This window comes from Xylaria bambusicola, assembly GCF_022495145.1.
Source record: "Xylaria bambusicola strain CBS 139988 unplaced genomic scaffold F5B22scaffold_73, whole genome shotgun sequence".
NCBI classification, from domain to species: Eukaryota; Fungi; Ascomycota; class Sordariomycetes; order Xylariales; family Xylariaceae; genus Xylaria; species Xylaria bambusicola.
The window spans coordinates 68001-87724 of NW_025953626.1; the positions used below are offsets into that span (position 1 = coordinate 68001).

At 44.5% G+C, this 19724-nt stretch overlaps 7 protein-coding genes across 7 annotated transcripts; 4 read left to right on the forward strand and 3 right to left on the reverse strand.

The window, feature by feature from the left end:
* Window positions 1-70: 70 nt before the first annotated feature.
* Window positions 71-3051, forward strand: F5B22DRAFT_627790 (putative GABA permease). Its single transcript, XM_047976351.1, has 5 exons — window positions 71-692; window positions 744-767; window positions 836-1412; window positions 1471-1945; window positions 2004-3051. The coding sequence occupies exons 1-5, from the start codon at window positions 553-555 to the stop codon at window positions 2330-2332; spliced, it is 1545 nt and encodes a 514-aa protein (XP_047825683.1). The 5' UTR covers window positions 71-552; the 3' UTR covers window positions 2333-3051.
* Window positions 3052-3114: 63 nt separating this feature from the next.
* On the forward strand, window positions 3115-3816 carry F5B22DRAFT_651703 (uncharacterized protein; the record flags this gene model as incomplete). The annotated part of the gene is made up of 1 exon (XM_047979507.1): window positions 3115-3816. The coding sequence occupies one exon, from the start codon at window positions 3115-3117 to the stop codon at window positions 3814-3816; it is 702 nt and encodes a 233-aa protein (XP_047825684.1).
* Window positions 3817-6645: 2829 nt separating this feature from the next.
* On the reverse strand, window positions 6646-8198 carry F5B22DRAFT_627795 (uncharacterized protein). Its single transcript, XM_047976352.1, has 5 exons — window positions 7889-8198; window positions 7522-7832; window positions 7363-7459; window positions 6936-7303; window positions 6646-6878 (listed from the first exon to the last, which is right to left on the reverse strand). Exons 1-5 carry the CDS (start codon window positions 7960-7962, stop codon window positions 6655-6657), a joined length of 1074 nt encoding a protein of 357 aa, XP_047825685.1. The 5' UTR covers window positions 7963-8198; the 3' UTR covers window positions 6646-6654.
* Window positions 8199-8940: 742 nt separating this feature from the next.
* Window positions 8941-9391, forward strand: F5B22DRAFT_651705 (uncharacterized protein; the record flags this gene model as incomplete). Its single annotated transcript, XM_047979508.1, has 2 exons — window positions 8941-9008; window positions 9130-9391. The coding sequence occupies 2 exons, from the start codon at window positions 8941-8943 to the stop codon at window positions 9389-9391; spliced, it is 330 nt and encodes a 109-aa protein (XP_047825686.1).
* Window positions 9392-10180: 789 nt separating this feature from the next.
* On the reverse strand, window positions 10181-11473 carry F5B22DRAFT_524948 (uncharacterized protein). The gene is made up of 5 exons (XM_047972659.1): window positions 11306-11473; window positions 10916-11184; window positions 10755-10853; window positions 10601-10680; window positions 10181-10550 (listed from the first exon to the last, which is right to left on the reverse strand). Exons 1-5 carry the CDS (start codon window positions 11380-11382, stop codon window positions 10302-10304), a joined length of 774 nt encoding a protein of 257 aa, XP_047825687.1. The 5' UTR covers window positions 11383-11473; the 3' UTR covers window positions 10181-10301.
* Window positions 11474-12468: 995 nt separating this feature from the next.
* On the reverse strand, window positions 12469-13508 carry F5B22DRAFT_524953 (putative muramidase). The gene has a single exon (XM_047972660.1). The coding sequence runs from the start codon at window positions 13181-13183 to the stop codon at window positions 12482-12484; it is 702 nt and encodes a 233-aa protein (XP_047825688.1). The 5' UTR covers window positions 13184-13508; the 3' UTR covers window positions 12469-12481.
* Window positions 13509-18532: 5024 nt separating this feature from the next.
* Window positions 18533-19651, forward strand: F5B22DRAFT_627800 (uncharacterized protein). The gene is made up of 2 exons (XM_047976353.1): window positions 18533-18585; window positions 18638-19651. Exons 1-2 carry the CDS (start codon window positions 18553-18555, stop codon window positions 19076-19078), a joined length of 474 nt encoding a protein of 157 aa, XP_047825689.1. The 5' UTR covers window positions 18533-18552; the 3' UTR covers window positions 19079-19651.
* Window positions 19652-19724: the final 73 nt, after the last annotated feature.

Sequence of the window (19724 nt, forward strand, 5' to 3'; positions counted from 1 at the left end):
GCGCTCTCTCGTCCCCCCCCCCCCCTTACAACCTCATAGGCGATTCCCAACTCTCCAGCTGTAGACAATGAATTGATCAACGATCCATCCCATCACACGTCGCACCTATGCTATCTATACCGCCAACCATGCTGTCAGTTAGTAAGTCAATCATTGAAAGAACATGGCGATACTGGCCTACTTTTGAGTCTCTCTGCGAGTCTTGAGGGATGTTAAATCCTCTTTGGGTTGAATGGCCGTCCCTCTCTCTCCCAGCTTCAATTTGCTCCAACGCAGCCAAGCACAGTCGCCGTTCACGTTCTGTCCTGGCTTCCCATTGGGCGATTAGAGATCTGTACATCTTCATGCTGACAGCGGGGTCAGTCATCACGGAATATGATTACGTGCATGAGACCTGTCGAATGATCCGAAAACCCCTTCCGTCCCCATTCTCTAACTCCCTTTCTTCTGCCGTACAAACCGTCAGACAACCAAAATACATCTAGTATCACAATAGGTTGAGCGTTATTTCCTAAAGTCTGTAGGAGAGGCTAATAAATCGTCCCGACTGATATGGAATCGTATTCTTCATCTCGCGATGACGCCGACTTGTTGCGCCTCGGCAAAAAGCCTGTCCTCCAGCGGAATCTGAGCTTTCTGACAAGTCTTGCTTACAGCTGCACTGTGCTTGTCACCTGGGAAGCGTCTTTGATGTACATCTCTGCTGCTTGTTCACCGTTGATAGATATCTGATTAGAGCGTAGTGTCTTCATCTCGGGACTATACAAGTGAGTTACGGGCTTGAAAAGCAGGCCGCTATCATCTGTGTCACATATTTCTCATACTATCGGCGCAGTGGTGGTCCTGCGGGTATCGTCTACGGTTATATCTTCGTCTGGGCCGGAATGATGTCTACCTTCATCACCCTTTCTGAAATGGCCTCTATGGCACCTACATCTGGTGGGCAGTACCATTGGGTGTCCATACTCTCGCCATCATTTACGCAGAAATTTCTTGGCTACATTACTGGCTGGCTGCAGTTGACCGGATGGCAGGCGGCGGTCTCGTCGGGTGCATTCCTCACAGGCACTATGATACAGAGCCTTATTCAACTAACACGCCCGGAATACCGCGAGCACATGCAGAACTGGCACGGGACCTTGATCAGCTGGGGACTTCTCATCCTTGGCTTCATTATTAACGTGTCATTTAGCACCCTTTTTGCAAGATTCGAAAGCTTGGGGTTCATTATCCATATCCTCGGCTTCTTCGCCGTTCTTATACCCCTAGTAGTACTTGGCGACCACAATAGCCCCAGCGCCGTGTTCGACAATTTCTTAAACCTAGGTGACTGGCCAACCCAAGGCCTTTCTTTCAGTATTGGTATCGCAGGAACTGTCTTCGCTTTTCTCGGTGGCGATGGAGCCATGCACGTGAGCGCTCCCGTCTCATCAGCTGGGACTGGGCTTTGGGCAACACTAACCTCTATAGATGGCAGAAGAAATCCGCAACCCTGCGATTGCATTGCCCCGATCACTCCTTGCCACACTAATCCTCAATGGTACATTGGGATTTGGCACGGTTATTGCGCTACTCTTCTGCGCGGGTGATATAGATGACGCCTTAGCCGAAGACGGACGGTATCCCTTCATGCCCATCCTTCGCAATGCCCTCGGCTCAACAGCAGGCGCTGCTGTTCTAGCTTCCCTCATTATAGTTATGAGCTTTACCTCTTTAACAGGCTGTATAGCTTCCACATCCCGCATTTATTGGGCGTTCGCTCGGGACCAGGCCCTTCCAGGCTGGCAAACCTTGAAGAAAACCAGCACAAGAACGAGCATACCATTCAATTCTATTGTCACTACGACTGCCTTAGCAGCTATTCTCTTGCTTATTAATATCGGTAATGCAACTGCGTTCAATGGCGTAATATCGATATCAATTGCAGGTGTAATGGGGTCTTACTGTGAGAAACTCTGACTAGAAAGTGCTTATGTACACGGGTCTGACTGTGGTTTTTGCAGTGATCGCGGCTTGTGTTTTACTCTATCGTAGACTCACTGGGGCCATCCAAGAGCCTAAAACTGATGATGGCAAAATCAACAGGATGGATTCGAATCTAGTTTGGGGCCCTTGGCGCGTCAAATCTATCCCAGGAATTATCATCAACTTATTAACGATTGCTTTCCTGGTCTTCTGTTTGTTCTTCAGCTTTTGGCCCACTTCAAGCATGATCACACCCCAGAACTTCAACTGGGCTGTACTAGTGACTTCAGTGGTTTTGTCATTTAGCGTCGTATATTATTTTGTATGGGCGAGGAAGATCTATGCGGGGCCTATTGTTGAAGTGTAGTTGCTACGTCCGCGGGGAAAACGTGCGTCGTGTAATGTGAACAACAAAGTAATCTCACATCACCGTCTGAGCTTACTTCCTGCGATGTAACGGAGAGGCAAGGGGCATTTCTGGGCTTCACCCCTGTGTCAACTACAGGACAATGCCGTTCTCACCACGATGCCCAGCCTGAAATCTTCCTATACTTTGTTACCTTTATACTATACTGTACTCGTGGATATCTAGCCGAACCTATCGAGTGCTCTTGGTGGCGATGATCCCCATGCACATTATTATAGCCATTAAGAAATGTTGCATCTTGTGGACTCCCAAGCTACCCCAGCAGTGTTAGTCCAGATCTTGTCGCAATAGCCAATCCTGGCCTCGCTTACTAGTACATACTGCATGTTGGTGATGCAGTCATTATTTACCAGCTAGCTATAAAAGACGGCGATTTCTCTCCGAGGTTATAGAGGTTAAAGAAAGCAGCCTGCATGATCATGTCGGTCAGCACCGCGTTTGCCGCTCTGTTGATCTAAGCAAGTCTGTCACTAGAGCAGCTCGATTTGACGACTCGTCGCAAAGGTCTCTCCTCTCTTCTCTCTTCACTCGGAAGTTCATGATAGTCTCCTCCTCTTGCTAGTGCCTACTGCGTGATTACATTAGCACCTGATTAAGGATATTTTCTCTTTGCTGTGTTTAGATATCAGATATCTGATCGCTTTCGTGTCAACACACGCCTGTTGGCCTTGTGTCAGTATATGAATTTTATTTCTGATCAAACCGGTTCACGTCTGCGAAGCATGTTTTTCTCCAAGCGCCAGATCTCCGCCTACAACAAAGTGCCAAACACTGATGTGCACGACGATGAAGAACAATTACCGAACATAAAAACCCGATGGAACGAGAAAAGCCTACTTCAGCCCCGGACTGTGATAATACTGACTGTTATTATCACCATAGTCCTTACGATCTCCGTGTCAGCGATTGCCTCTATTCTTGGACTCAAGTCTGTTGACGAGCCCCTAGAGGAGGAATCGATTTCATGCGGTCACACGCCGACAGAAGCTAGAGCTGCCGGTTGCGTGTTTGAGCCAATGATGAGTGCTTGGATTCCAGCCCAATGTTCGTTTCCAGAGCTTATCGACGACACTGCCGGCACCTTTGAAAACTGGCTGTTCTTCTCAGATCAAACATTAAAGAGACCAATTACGGGAGTAGAGCTAGAAGGGGTACGAGTTGGTAACTACACCAAGGTCTTCTCCTCGCACGGAACTGGTCACGACCTACATTGTCTCTACGCCTGGCGAAAATTGAATCTCGCTGTTGAGAGCGGAGCTAAGCTAATTGACACAAAGAGTCGGTCGCTGCACCACACTACTCACTGCGCGAAGCACATTGCTCAGCTGTTGGAAGAGGGGGCCGGCTTTCTGCCGAAGGATGAAGATATGCGCCGCATTACTGCGTTTCCTCTGTTGTTCCTTAAATGTATCCCTCTCATTTGATAGTCAGAGGATAGAAGTCAAAAAAGCTTACCATAGAATTGTGTCATTTCCTCAATATTTTGCTATGTGCTCTATGTTACAACATTATTTCATGATTTGGGAACTAGCATACTTCTAGCGCGTCACTTCTCTGGAAGCCATTAAGAGACTTCTCTTTGGATAACCTAAACACCAACTCGGGATAGCACAACTCTGTTACATAATCAGTCTGTCACAGCGTGTTCATCCCCTCCAGAACAGCGTCTTAGATAACTTGGATAGTCTATATTGAATACTCAGATCGGTAGGAAAGTAGCGGTGATGTGCTAGTGCTGATTTTTTATCCTCTCAACTATCTCTTGCCGCTCATAATCCTTCCGGCAGCGCGTGCGGCGTGAAGCTAGTTGTTGGCTGTGGTCTGTATCCTTGTCATCTTATATGCAAGTGTGGGGTTGTATCCCTGACTGCTAACCCCCGCCGTTAGGATAAGCTTTACTAGGGTGACATCCCACGAATCTGCCACGAACAAGTCGTGAACCAACAAGCAACTAGGGGTTGTACGACCTAACAAATCAACTTGGAAAGGATTTAAGCGAGAGGATGTCAAAACTGTTCTTGATAGGTAAGCGAATTCGGATGGTCGGGATACATACCGAATCTGGTGGTCATGAGAGCTGTATCTTTAAGGGTGGGTTCCTGAATTGGATCCCTGTGACAACAATCTGCATAGGCTATTGAAAAGTTCCCTGCCACTGTTTAGCGAAAGCAGAAATAGCCGTAATATCACAGATAAGAGTTAGTTAGCTGAGGGTTTCCGGAGTTACCCTGGGTGGGCATAGTTCATTTGTTGGCAGACCGAAATGATGGCCCTTACCGAGTGGTAGAATGGAGAGGGGAGTGTGAATGAGTAAGGAGCAAGAATTATGTTGCTTTCAATTTCGCAGAGACTATTCGTTCGTAATTCTTTGATCCTGTGGCTCGCACATTAAGCTTAGCGTTCAACTACTTGAAAACCGCTCTTTCACATAATAGTGCAGTCATAGACCAAGATCAAGAGATTTCCCCACAAACCCTAGGTTTCTATCGCAACCGTAGATAACAAGATCTATACAAGACAGAATTGGATAAATGATTATTTGAATATCTTCTTTAACCACTTCTAAGACCGGAATTTTAGCACTGATTGCTACAAAACTTGCCCCTCACTCATCAGGAAGCACGTGCCCGTGCTCTTCTGTCCATGCTCGCAATGCATCGCGATTCCGACATACATGTTTCCGGCCATTGGGCACATGGGGCCACTTAGGCTCAAGATTGATAAGGGTTGGGTCTAAGAAGCAGTAAAGTGCTTGTCTGACAGCCTCAACACAATGCAGAATATGGTCACGTTGTAGTTTGTCCTCCATAGTACCGAGGCCACTGGGGTCGTAGAGTTGATTTCGGATCTGATACTACAAGCTAGTTAGCACCGCGTGGCTCAAGGAAGCAGATTGTGGTTTCTTCGCTTACCAGGCAATGTAGTTGGTGGTATCCTGCAATCTGATATATGAACTTGTCGGGCTGGTCTACAGCTCTCACACTAGGCGGCAGACCGTGCTTCTTCACGAAATCATCTGTGAGCGCGACACTTGAACCTAAGGCTAGATTTTCGGGTTGTCAGTCAGTTGCTGATATTAGTGTAATCTAACCAATGCTTAACGTACTCGGAAACACGCCCTTCCACTTTTCCTGTGCATAGCGAGCACTACTATTGTCTTCTATTCCAATCCAGTCGTGATCAAATGAGACCATAATTTTGTCTGGTGTACCAACTAAACTCAATAGTTAGTATCGTTAGCATTGTTAAGGGAACTGCCCACTGACAGTAATCAGGGTCCCTCAGTATTGGCCGTGCCCATGGCTTTGATGATATGAACCACAAGAGATTTGAAACGATTAGAAGAAGCACAAGACCGATCTCAGTAAGGTTGAATTTTCTCAATCTCCATAGACTGTCCTTCCAGTTGGAACTTGCAGAAAGCTCGCCAGCTGAGCTTATTTCCTTTGATTCTTGAAAAAGTAAAATCTCATTTTCATCAAGCGCTCCTTCAACCTTCTGCGTCACAGGCACATACGAAGGCATGATTAATAGATTATTGTTTTGGGTATCTCGAAGCAATACGACTTGTACGGCCAAACTCATAACATAGCATGCCGGCCAGACCACCCCTCTCTGGAGTTATCAACTGTCTTCTTTGCGACCCACGGCTTCAGGAGGGTTGGAGAGCCTTGACAAACTGTGAGCATCAATATTGCCCCCTGTACGTCGTATGTTCCTAATGCATTGTTCTTCATCGCTTGAATACGGTGTGCCCGCGTTGACTCATCTAGTTATGCAGCATCGCGGCGCTGAGCTACTACACATGAGTTACGCGATAAAGTCCTACATGTAGTATTTCGTATTCAACCCTGCAATGACCTTCAATGGTTACCGGTATTGGAAGACGGCACAATCCCTGTCCTGATAATCGAGAAGCGGTATCAATAACTGGATAGCCTATACCCCGGACTAGTTGTGGATGCGGCTAATCTATGACTGCATAGCATTCCTAGGGTATCAGACAAGGGTTCTCAATGTCAGATCTTTAGTGTATAGATTGTAACTATTGCCACTGATCCACAACGCCTTATGGGGAAACGAAATTGTTCCAAGCTGATTACCGGGTTGTGTTCGCCAAATGGGACAAAGGTTGGTCCCTACAGGGCAGAGTCAAGCAACCCCGCTCAAAGGGAGTTGTACCCTCAAGTACGCAGATCGCTTAGGGGGTCATCAAAGTGGCAGATGTGCCGGATCAGAGCAATATTAAACTATTTTAGGTGTCACATGTATCTATAGCACAGTATATTGTTTTCTGTACCCATGACCTCGCCCACCGTTGCTCCTTCTGCCAATCCGCTGTAATGTAGCACATCCTGAAGACTCGTCGGTTTTTGGGTTTCACTCTCGTGTTGTTTGTAATCATGTAAGCGCTGCTGCGGAGTTTCTTGCTGCCATTGCCACCATAGCCTGTCTAGCTGAACATGATGAAGCCAGAAAATTGGATCTAGTACTGGTGCATGAGAGTTGAGTGGAAAACGGCAATATGAGTAGAGGGACTTACCGTTAGGAGCAACCTCAGTATCAAGATCGCCGACCACTTCTGTGTGTATGATGTTGTGAATCACGCTTTCTATCAGCCAGCGGAATCGTGCATAGTCTTTTGATCGCGCCAAGCGGCCCATGATCTCTGGTCTGATCAACTCTCCCGACATAGACCCAACCTCCCCAGAGTCATAGTTTGTAAAGATTCTAGACAAGCAGTGGGGAGATATCGTCCCATTGCCTCCATATCGAAGCTCTACATGAGAAAATGGCCCGGAGACACAGCTTCCCTGAGTGTAATGGGTACTTTGCCCTCCAAAACCCAGTTCGTCGTCCCATATTGACGACTTGGTTAAATTCTGCCAGTCTGATGTCCAATCCCAGTATCTGCAAGCTCATGTCAGTAGCCAGCAGGCTCGGGGGGTTGACCATTGAGTATTACGGACGGTAACTGGCCTTTAAACTGGCAGTGCTGGCGTAGCTTTTGTTCATATAGATGAAGCAACATCCTGTGCCAAGGCAAAAACTCAGCATACCCGTGAGCTTTGGAAAATGGTTAGTATAGTTTCACCTTGCGTAGATATCATGTGTATAGGTAAGTATACCAGTCTTTGCCGCCCGTATATGAGCCCAGGTAAAGTCATCAATGATCGAGCCAGCGCCGATCAGCTCAGAGTTAGTGTTATATAGACAGTTCACTGCCGATAAGTACTCAGACCGCTCATGTTTCTTCAGACTTCTCCATTCTCTTCTGATGAGGGGATCACCGCATGTGTTTATTGCTGGCGATGGTAAAGATCTATCATTCAAAAGAAAAACGGTAATAAATGCGAAAGCTGCTAATCCTGTCAAACCAAACAGAATGGTCGTTCCATAGTTTATCAGTCTTCTTGATAGTTGGGTCGGCTTTTTAGTTCTATTGCGTGATGTCAATATCTGCATTCTGGACTTTAGTGAGTAGATCGTACTTACGCAACCTTAGCAACATGATGCTCGCTCTTTCCGAGGGCATAAGACATAGACGAAGCCTCAGGTTCCGGTAACATGTTTACAATTTTACCTTGTAGTGCCGTGGCGTGGTGAAAGAAAGCACCAAACTCTGCGTTATAGTGCCAGCAGTAATTCCTTCATGCATTGAACTTCATGTGGTATTTCTCTAGTGCTGGGGCATACAGTCTCCGGCTTACTAGCAAATTGAGAGTCAAATTCATGACTATCTTTCCTCCCGCAGCAGATTCGATGACCAGTTGTGAAATCAAGTATTAGAGGGTGGGGCCACGTTGTCTGCCCCGTGTAGGGATGATTAAGCGTTATTGTGGCACAGCAATTTTAGTTACGAAACCTTGTCAACCTACAGTATATGATCCAACTGCATCCTGCGGGGAACCTTGCACAATAGGTGAGATAAATGTATATAGGCTATCTCAAAGGAACTTTCGTAGGGAGTACAAGCGCCACTGACGAAATTTCACAGTGGATGTCTGCCATTATTGATGTAAACAAGAAGAAATCCGGCTAAGGCTCAAATCTGGCCTAACTATCCATGCTGACGAATCTTGCAGCACATATTCATGCAAAGGAGACGTTCAAAGTAGCGGTCAATCGATAACTTAGTTCCAAAATGAGTTCACTCTGTTCAAATGACTTCAAAATACATGATTCTGCCGGGTCAGTAGGCTATCCTCTATGTTTCAGTGGAGAAGGCAACATATCACCATCAGGGGGTCAATGCAGTTTGTTTCCCTATTGCACAAAGTGGCGGGGTGTAGATTGAAAGAGGAAGGAGGATTAGCGAAGAAGGGATGAATATTGATAATTGCCGGAAGACTGAAGATAGAAAGGAATTCAGAGAGTTAGTTATGTTTGTGATGCTTTGATGAGTGAGTGAAAGTATATAGGCGCGCATTTTCCGTGGATATCACTTGGAATTTTGCTCTTGAAATACAGCACAGCTCTCTGATCACATTGTAACAGTTAATACGGGGACCTTTAATAATATATTTTTGAATAGCCCAAACACAACGATGCAATTCAAGACCGTTCTTTTCCTCTCGCTCACCGCTGGCGCCATCGCTGGCCCTATGTTTGCAGCGTAAGTACCGCCGTATAGTCCTACTCTTCTGAACTTTGGCACTGGAACTAATAGCTCTTAGGGTTCGTCATCTAACTCATGAAAGTCCCCACTTAAAGCACTAAAACATTGTGATATAGAGACGGGATACTGTCCTTCAGCGCAAGTCTGCTGAGGTTCAGGACTCGGATGATGCCCAGATCTATACCATCGACGATAAAGCTTCTAATATCGAAGACGCAGACGACACTCAAATCTATACCATTGATGAGAAAGCTTCTGCTGTTGAAGACGCAGATGAGGCTCAGATATACCTTATCGAAGACAAGGCCGCTGATGTTGAAGACACCGACGACACTCAGATCTACACCATTAACACCAAGGCTGCAGACGTTGACGCATAGATATATTCTTTCTATTACAAATACAGTATGTTTTTTATGTCCACACACAAACACTATTGAAAATACTTAACAATACACTATCGTTTGAAGGCAGCTGTTGATCTAACAATAAAGGAAGCAGGGTCTATCATAAATGCGATATTTTAGTCACTATTTCCTCCAAGGAACTCCCTATGTCATTGTTTACGACAAATCATTGAGTTAGCGGGGTCGTTTCTATTTCTTCGTATTTGGGAGACTTGTGAAGAGTGCTCTCCGAAAGATCTTTCGGCTAGCTACAGATGCTGCTCTAAGGCGCAATACACTCGTTTAATGAGAAACGCTCTTATGTCTTAAAGTAGCACATACACTACATATCATACCGTCCACGCAAGTAACAACTTATCGCTCTCATTCCTACGTGAAATATGTTCTCATTTGTAAGGAAAGGACAATATTATATTCGAGTGCCTAGACGGGTAAAAATCTGAAGGTTTGATTATTTGAATTAGTCTGAACACCTTCTCATCTGATCTTTTGAGCCTCACGCAACATTAACAATCTTATTATATTCCTATGCTTCTGTATGTATCTCATGATAATATTTGCTTCGGCTAACCGCAAATTATTGGGCCATATTTTAATGTAGAGAGGTTAGACATGTGACAAGAGGATGCGACCAGGGCGGATGTTCCTAGGTATTACAATTCAATGAATCATCTAACTTCGCATCTATATTTAGGACATTCTTGGATTGAAAGCGAGCTTTTTCATATATATAAGGGCATTAAAAGCCACGTATAAACTCGCAGTATAATTGAGCGTAGTACATAAGTCAGTGTTTTTAAGTCACTATAAAATTGAGTCCGTAAAATCACCCACCAAGTTTTGCTTCAGTACTTACTTTATATTCGCCCACATCATTACGAGTTCAATCAAGCACTTCCACCCTCCACTTATCTGCCCAAGCCGACACCTGGCTAAAGTCACGGCACTTTCGCAAAGAACCGAATCCATTGACACCACCGCGGTTTTCAATGATTGGCTCGAGATTTGTATCCGCTGAGCACATGATAGATTGACGAAGGTAGTCGAAACAATGCCGTAAATGACTCGGCTTGGCGTGATGACTGGGCTCAACGCCGTCCATGGCTGACCAGTATCCCCACCGAATGATATCCTATACTTAATTCAGTAGCCCATCCGAAGCAGAGATGTATTTATGCTTACAAGACAATGTAATTGGTGAAACACAGAAAGGCAGTGTGTCTCTGGAGATATATCAGGATGCTTTATGAATCCTCTGCCCCCTGTTGTGGTGGTGTTGTATATTAGCAACGAGGCACTGATGATATTATTTAGAGAGTAATAAACGTTCACTTACTTGGGAAGATGGAATCCCACAGTGCATTAGTATCATTGTCTGGGCGTAAAGTATACATTTTCTGATATCTGAAGACCGCATTTACTTCTCCGGGAGGCGCTAAACACTTCGTTTAGTAAGCTCTTCGACAATAGCCATATTTGTAATTCTACTTTACATACAGAACCAGTCGAGTTGTGTTTGAATAGTCTCCTGTGCACTAGCGCCCCATTTGAAGCACACGAAGCCAATGGGAAGTGTGGTCAACAGCGAAATTAGAAGAACGCTAGTAAACCAGCGTGTCGCTGTCATTCCATCGGTATGACTGATAGGTTTGGTGGGTGTGCTTGACATGGTATGAGGTAAGTTAGAGTCATCTAACACCTTTTGATAGTTATGGCGACGAAAGAACATTCTGAACGTATATGCTATAGGTTGGCTTGCAGGGTAACTAAACAACACAAAAGTCAGATATATCAAGCCGCACACAGAATTTGTCTGAAGGCATGAGGCGAGGTTTTCATAAAATTAAGAGTCCTAAAGCGTCTGCTAAGTACATTTCATATACATACCGGTACCATATCATCGTAGGGGGTCCCATCATTCCACTACACCAACGTAGAGCCCGCAGGAGGCGTGCAGTATGCATATGCAGCTGACGAAGCACTTACTTCCATGTAGGTATTTTGCAACTCTATATTTCCCAATGCATAGCACTCCGTAGTGGCGGTGATGTTAGCGGCTGGCAAGAAAACACCCAGGTTCTTAGATAACCGGCGGACCAATCGCGGGGTTGCCTGGTTACCCTCACCCGCATATTTGTACACTCAAAAACTGGGTGGCGGATTTGTGACAGGGGCAGCGCAGTAATCACTGATCCAGATCCGACCCAATCAACTACCAAGAATGTGTCCTGTTATCTGTAAGCGCAGAGTATAGGCTAACAGATCCGACGACCCTAGGCAGTATTACAACTCGGATTCCTTGACAAATTGTCTAACAGATGTTGATGGCTACTCAGCTGTTGATGTTGACGTAATGCGACTATCTTTCACATGATTTCCCACTAGTCGCCTGTTGTACTGCGTTTAGATGGAGTTGAAAGACCTCGCAGTTCATGATTATGTGCGGTGCTGTAATACGACTAGTTTCAGAGATAACAAGGATTATCGGGCTTTCAGCGATTGTATATGGTAACTGACGCCTGGGTTACTGAAACAAACCTTCCTACATATATTAACAAGTATGGCCTACTTCTGCAAACTCTTAGTATAAAGGTGATATGAACTTCACTTACTGCGGTCAAGTAGGTAGATAGCAGGTAGTACAGTGCTCAATCGAGCAGTCAATTCTTTCTGAACCTTGTCAACTTCCGGGGCGGCAACAGCCCTTCATATAGCCGGAAGATCTAATATAACTACCCCTAGACTCTATATGATTAAGTCCCCTGAAAATATGAGTACTGTACATACCGACCCACTGTTGCTACCGGGATGATCAACTAGTTAGTTAAGCTATGCATTCTCACGAAGTTGTTATCACCGAGGCTTGTCAACTTTAGATGAGGGTCATACATGTGTTATTGCCCAAGAGCGAGAGAGGGCTCTCGGCGGGTAACCCTAAGTTATTTACAGACCAGACTTTTGCCCCAAATTTATGCCAACACAGAAACTGTATATACAAGAAAAACCACTCCGAAATAAAAATACATGAAAAAAAGTGAAAGGTAATCAGTCAGGACTGATTATTTAAGGGCTGCACTGGGAGGCGGCAAGGGTCCAGCCAGTCAGGCGGTTGGCAACATCATCAGCGTAGCAGGCAACGCTAGTGAAACCGTTGCCCAAGTTGGAGTAGTCGACAGAGCCGCTGTTGTAGAGACGGGCAGCAGCATAGTAGGCGGCAGAGTTGGCGCCGCCGTAGTTACCAGAGGTTTGGGCCAAAGTCTGCTGAAGACCGTCGCCAGCGGGAGTACCAGCGGTGCCATCTTGGATCATTTGGTAGATCTGGTCCGCGGGGCAGGGGCTGACGCCCACGCAAGAGCCGGAGCCGTTGTGCGATTGCATAAGGCCGGGGTTGACGACTCCGTTGTTGGTGGTTGGCACACGCACACAACCCTTGCTCTCCTGCATCACAATAGCGAGAATAAAGCGGTTGTCAACGCCTGTGTTTGCGGACACCTGATTGATGGCCGACTGGATGTCGTTGAGCTCTTGGTCGGAGTTGTCAGCTCCCCAGCCGTTCCAGCCACAAGACTGGCGCATCAAAGGCAGGTTGGCGTTCCAGAGCTCGTCGAAAGAGCCCCAAGCCGAGCTATCGGGCCAGCCAGCATTGGTGGTACCGTCTCCTCGGTAGTTGTTGTAGACATCGGCGGTACGCTGCTGAAGGCGGGTGGGTGCTGCGGCGACCAGGCCGGCGAAGGCAGCAATAGAAAGAATGATGTTCTTGACCATTTTGAAAGGTTGTGTAAGTTCTTATTTGAAGAGAATGAATAGAATATAACGCTGCAAGCGTGACTGGAAAGTCGGAAGTGGAATTTGAAGAAAGGAATGTCTGTAAGGAATGAATGTGCTATCTACTTGATGCTGGTTGTCTAGACTAGAAATACAGACGACGAAGTGCGGCCAGCTTCACTTATATAGTTTTTTTCCAAACTCGTGAAAGCTGAGGGGATCCATAACCACGAATAGATCTCGTTGGACTGATTCTCTCGCCTCACAATCCTTACACTTGTCTCCTGACACCTTCCTTTCCAAACATCCCCAACCTGAAAAACTACTAAGGTACTGAAGGAGGAGCCCATGTCAGCGAGTACCTTCCCACAGGAGAAGGCGTCTCGGTATTGGCGTCGGAGCCTAGGAAAAGTGGACAGACTGGCAGGAGAGTTGCTGGTGCCACTCATAGGGTTGAGGTAACTCATTAAGGTAACGTGCCATGAGCGCGACACGCTGCCGTGAAGGTTCTTACTTTGGCGGAGTCAGGGGGCGGCGAACGTTCAGGCACAACGCAACTTGCTGAATATAGGAGCTAGGGACTCAGTCAGTCGTTTGCGAGTGGCGTCGTGTCGAATCCTAAAAACCGCCTCCCTGGGTAGCTGTTTAAGCTTAAACGCTTCGGTGAGTTAAAAATTCGGATATCAGATGCCTATATAGGAAAGAGTCCCTAGCAGGGGTAAATTGGTAGGGGCATAATTTCAGCGGAGGATCGCCGGGATTTAGACCAAAGCTATACCTAATATGAGCCATTAGCCCAAAGTACGAGATGTCTGTTACGTAGGTAGTGCCTTGGGAGAAGAGGGCAAGCCCAAAGCACACATACAGAGTGGTTTGTGCGATCTTGAGAAAACATGCAACACGAGGTGTCAGTTTGAGCGATTCTCTCTAGCATATTCTACCTAGGCAATCCAGTGACATCTTCATAAGATGCTTGGCAGCGGGGATTTGCGCATGCGGCACGGGGCGGCGAGGGCGGGACTGGAATCGCCCGGATCTGCCGATGCTATACAGCCTCAGGCTAGGAGATCAAAAATCCCATCGCGCCGCACTACTACATTGCCTATTAGATGCTGATTCCCTATATAAACAGGAAAATCCACAATTGCATCATTACGCCGCATCGTATTACATTGAACTGCCGTGTAGGTATTGTAGACTGATCCTCCCAATATACCGAAACCCTTGTGATAAATATGGTCGCAGCCGGAGGGATCTATAAGTAGGTAGCGCCGAGAACATGTGTTCATGCACCATGCCTATTCATTACTAGGGTCACGCCCACGATGTCATCTACGCCACACTGGATTGGTGATTCATCAGGCTTAGGATCACTCAACGGCCTCGGGGGCCTGAGGCGCCCTTTCTATTCCTTGTGATATTGGCGCCGTCTACCCATTTCCGACTGTTTGTGATCTTGTGTATGTGCAATGCTTTAACAAGTCTACAATTGAATGCGAGTTAACCCTTCGCATAGTGGAGTGAATTTTACGACTCGATTAGGTCAGATAAGCTATAGTTTCCAGATTTGGAAGTTTCAGGAGGTGGAGGATGTTTCTCGCGCGAATCACTAAGCCACAGAGTTCTGCCCCTTTAATAGGCTGAAACGATCGTTCCTGAGATGGATGTGCTGAACTCCTCACTGCAACGTAATAAAAAAGGATTTCTCGGACACTTCGTATACAATTTCAATAGGACCATAAGCAGGACCAAATACTGTAAGTGGTGGGTAAAGACAACCTGGACAGGGAGCAGGACTCAATGACTGGGAGATCGGGACTTCGAGTTGGGTGTACCCAAGAATCATGGGATCTGGGGTCGCTTAAAGCGGTAACGCATACCTAATATACCCCTGCGCCCGTACCGTGAACGATAATGAGATATGAAAGATCTCTTATGCTTGCCCCTCTTAATCGAGGCTCAACTACAACGTTGAAATTTAGGTTCTCCCTTACTTTCCAGTAAGATTAACGACCAGATATTACTCAATAGGGTATCTGTCAGATATAAGCGATGGTATATAGAATTTAGTATATTGATTAATGATATTGTTCTTATCTGTGTGACACGCTTGCTACGCAGAGATTTTATGAGGGCCCTTGTTTTCTTAACGTAGGTCTACCCTAAGGTTCCCGTTTACTGTTAAATATAAGAGGTTATATCTTAAGCTAGGATATTGGGTAAACGGGGACCTTAGGGTAGATCTGTCAGAATAGGCGAGCCAGTTGATTGGAGGTTCAGAAGTGTGTGTATTGATGATGAGCAGACTGTGCTCTGCCCCTGGGGCGTGTACTAGTAATTTATAGGGTGGATCCCCGGGGTTGGAGCTAACTTAGCTCACCCCCTATGTCGCGTTATCTGCTGACATATCCTCTAGGTATTCTGACAAGATCTATGTCGAGAAGACAGGGGCCCTCGTAAAATCTCTGCGTAACAAACGCATTATAACAATATATACACTTCTGAACCTCCAATCAACTGGCTCGCCTATTCTGCCACCAAGTCTCTAGACAACAACCTAATGTGGAGCTTTTTCGTTCGTAGCTCATGCATGATACTTCCAAATTATTATTTTTAGGCCAATGATTTCATCGTACAGCTTAGATGTGTCCTGCCGCCCTCTGGATGGCCAACCATATGCTGCGCCGCGCTTAGTGTGAAACTTGGCTATTCGAGCCTTCAAGCGTTAGACCATTCCTATTATTCATTCCAGGACTCGCGCAGTATAAAAGACTTGAACCCTTCCGTTCGTCTCACAACTAGTTGGGTGGTAAGCCGGGAAGGAACTTGCCAATCATGTGCTTACCCTTCGCCGCCAGACAGCGACGGCTAGGGCAAGCTAGCGGGAGGCAGAAAGGGTTAGAACAGTGGCTGGGATCTAGTTGATTGGATCGGCGACGTGGCTGTGCAGTGAGCAGGATTTATCAGTGCCGTACCTAGTGATAACTGTATAGATTGCCAAAGGTTTGTATTAATATTGTTGAGTAGAAGTTCTAGTTACTGAAGGAATCCATTATGAGGGGTAATATAGCTACTCCTACCGTACCTACCATCATTCGGCCAGATTCCCTCGCTATAAACACCGCGAAGGCAAAACCAGACCGTTACTTAATTATCACGAAATTTCCTCATCTTTAACTATTCGTACAAGTATTCTATTACTTCAATCTTTCCACCAACGGATTCTTTATCCAACCCCTATCTGGCCCCAAAATATATATATATAAAGGTTTTATTATAGGAGATAAAAAATAATATAATAAGGGCACCGGTATGTACGTAAATTGTTAGATATCGTACGGGGATTTCGTCATAATTTCGTTCGTAAACTATAGTCAACCATAATAAATTCAAAAATAAAAGGGATTTATCTTTTCTCCGCAATAGAAGGAAAAGGAAAAGCGAACCATCTGCTCAAGCTATACAGTTGGAAATTCTTCTTATAACAAAGATTTTTTTATTATTAGGTATTAACGGAATTCTTTTTAGTTAAGGGAAAAACGGCAAGCTATATATTATAAACCGTATACCTATAAAAAAAGGTAGGAAATTTTTCCAATTTAATAAAAAAAATAACATTTTAACTTAACCGCTATTTAGCTATAATAGGAAACTAAAGAATATATAGTAGCTTAAAAAGCGATTCGCCTTATAGCTCTTACCAATTAATAATTATATAAATTATTAAAGGTTTATATTAATATTATTAAGTAGAAGTTTTAATTATTAAAGAAATTTATTATAAGGGGTAATATAGCCATTCCTACTGTACCTATTATTATTTGGCTAAACTCCTTTGCTATAAGCACTATAAAGGCAAAACTAGACCATTACTTAATTATTACAAAATTTCCTTATCTTCAACTATTTGTACAAATATTCTATTACTTCAATCTTTCCACCAACGGATTCCTTATTTAACCCTTATCCGGCCCCAAAACACATATATATAAAGGTCTTATTACAGGAAATAAAAAATAACATAATAAAGGTACCGGTATATATATAAATTATTAAATATCGCATAGGGATTTTGTTATAATTTCGTTTATAAACTATAGTTAACTATAATAAATTTAAAAATAAAAGGGATTTATCTTTTTTCCGCAATAAAAGGAAAAGGAAAAGTAAACCATTTGCTTAAGCTATATAGTTAGAAATTCTTCTTATAATAAAAATTTCTTCATTATTAAGTATTAACGGGATTCTTTTCGGTTAAGGGGAAAATGGTAAGCTATATACTATAAACCGTATACTTATAGGAAGGGGTAGGGAATTTTTCCAATTTAACAGAAGAAACGACATTCTAACTTAACTGCTATTTAGCTATAATAGGAAACCAAAGAATATATAATAGCTTAAAAAGCGATTTGCCTTATAGCTTTTACTAATTAATAACTATATAAATTACTAAAGGTTTATATTAATATTATTAAATAAAAGTTTTAATTATTAAAGGAATCTATTATAAGGGGTAATATAGCTATTCCTACTATACCTACTATTATTCGGCTAAACTCCCTTGCTATAAGCACCACGAAGGTAAAACTAGACCGTTACTTAATTATTATGAAATTTCCTTATCTTTAACTATTTATATAAATATTCCATTACTTCAATCTTTCCACCAACGGATTCCTTATTTAACCCCCATCCAGCCCCGAAATACATACATACAAAGGTTTCATCATAGGAAATAAAAAACAATATAATAAAGGTACCGGTATATATATAAATTATTAAATATTATATAGGAATTTCGTTATAATTTCGTTCGTAAACCGTAGTTAACTATAATGAATTTAAGAATAAAGGGGATTTGTCTTTTCTCCGCAACAAAAGGAAAAGGAAAAGCGAGCCGTTTACTTAAGCTATACAGTCGGAAATTCTTCTCACAACGAAGATTTCTTCATTATTAGGTATTAACGGGATTCTTTTCGGTCAAGGGGAAAACGGCAAGCTATATGCTACAAACCGTACGCCCATAGGAAGGGGTAGGGGATTCTTCCAATTTAACAGGAGAAACGACATTCTAACTCGACCGCTGTTTAGCCGTAGTGGGAAACCAAAGAACGCATAGTAGCTTAAAAAGCGATTCGCCTTACGGCTCTCACCAATTAATAACTATATGGATTGCCAAAGGTTTGTATTAATGTTGTTGAGTAGAAGTTCTAATTACTGAAGGAATCCACTATAAGGGGTAATATAGCCACTCCCACCGTACCTGCCATCACTAGCGCTACTTGAGTCCCCGCATCTTATATTTTAGGCATCCCACATGCCAGGAAATACACTTATTTGATTACCTATCCCCCTTAAACCAAATCAAGATGGCCACCCGAAATCCAATAACCATAGAACAGGTAAACAAAATAACTTCTCCCATCGCTACATGAGAGTCTCACAATATGCTAGCCTGCCACCGATCTATTGGGGACTCGAGAATCGGCAAGGGTTGCTGTCTTTCTAAGAACGAAATCGTCTCTCTATTCATTGACGCATGACCAAGTTGTTCGCAATACGTGCACCTCTCTGGACGTCCCTTATGAAAAAAGTCGACTCATTGCGATACAAAAGTGGCCGAAGTTAGACGTATTGGTCTTCGATATTTTCTATGACAACTACGATCTGAATACTGCGCACCACAAGGTGGATCTCCCAGTATTGCTAGTAGACTACGGCAAGGCAAGCTCCGTCGTCAGAAAAACCAGCCATGAATTCAGTGAGATTGTTAATGTGCACGTCGCAACGCAACACAATTACCACGGCTGGAACGCCAAGCCTCCATACTTCGAGGACCAAGCCGGTCACAATCCGCCCAAGTATGAGAATCCTCGAGATGCCACGATGCTATAAGAGCTAGCATCACATCGAACTTCTATTAAATAACCAGTTCCTGTGCGGCGAAGCCTTTGGTTTGGATAGCAATCTAGCGCTGCTTTGCGTTTGGAGTGCCGGGGCAGCTTTACTTCTAGGCAATAAGGTCGGAGGGGCGGGCTGAAGAATGATTAGCCGTCGGCGGCTCAGCTCCCTGCGGGGTAGTTCGCTTGACTTGCCCAACGAAATTGTAGAGTAGTCCCCTATTCGGTAGTGACTGAGGGCTTTGCGACGCATGTATTGGATCATATCAGCTGAAAACAATTATTTCGCCGCAAAAGCGCAACAAGGTTCGCGAATATACAGATCAATTCTTATGAGTCACGCACCCCGCGTTGCTGGTGTCTCGGGGAGTCCTACAAGTGGCAGAGCTGGGGGTACCTGGGCGCCTAAAGGGGGTCAATCTGAGGTAACTCTAGCCAGAAGTCAAACGAATGGATACGGGCTAGATGTAGGTATGCTTGACTATGACTAATGTAAAACCAATCATCTGTTTACGACTCTTTCGAACCTATTCAATATTGCAGCATACAAGTGCGTGTAGCCGAAGCTGCGAGTTCTTGGCAGTTTCAGATTGGAACCAGTCTATTCTCGGCAATGGTGTCGATCTGGGGCTGTCAATTCC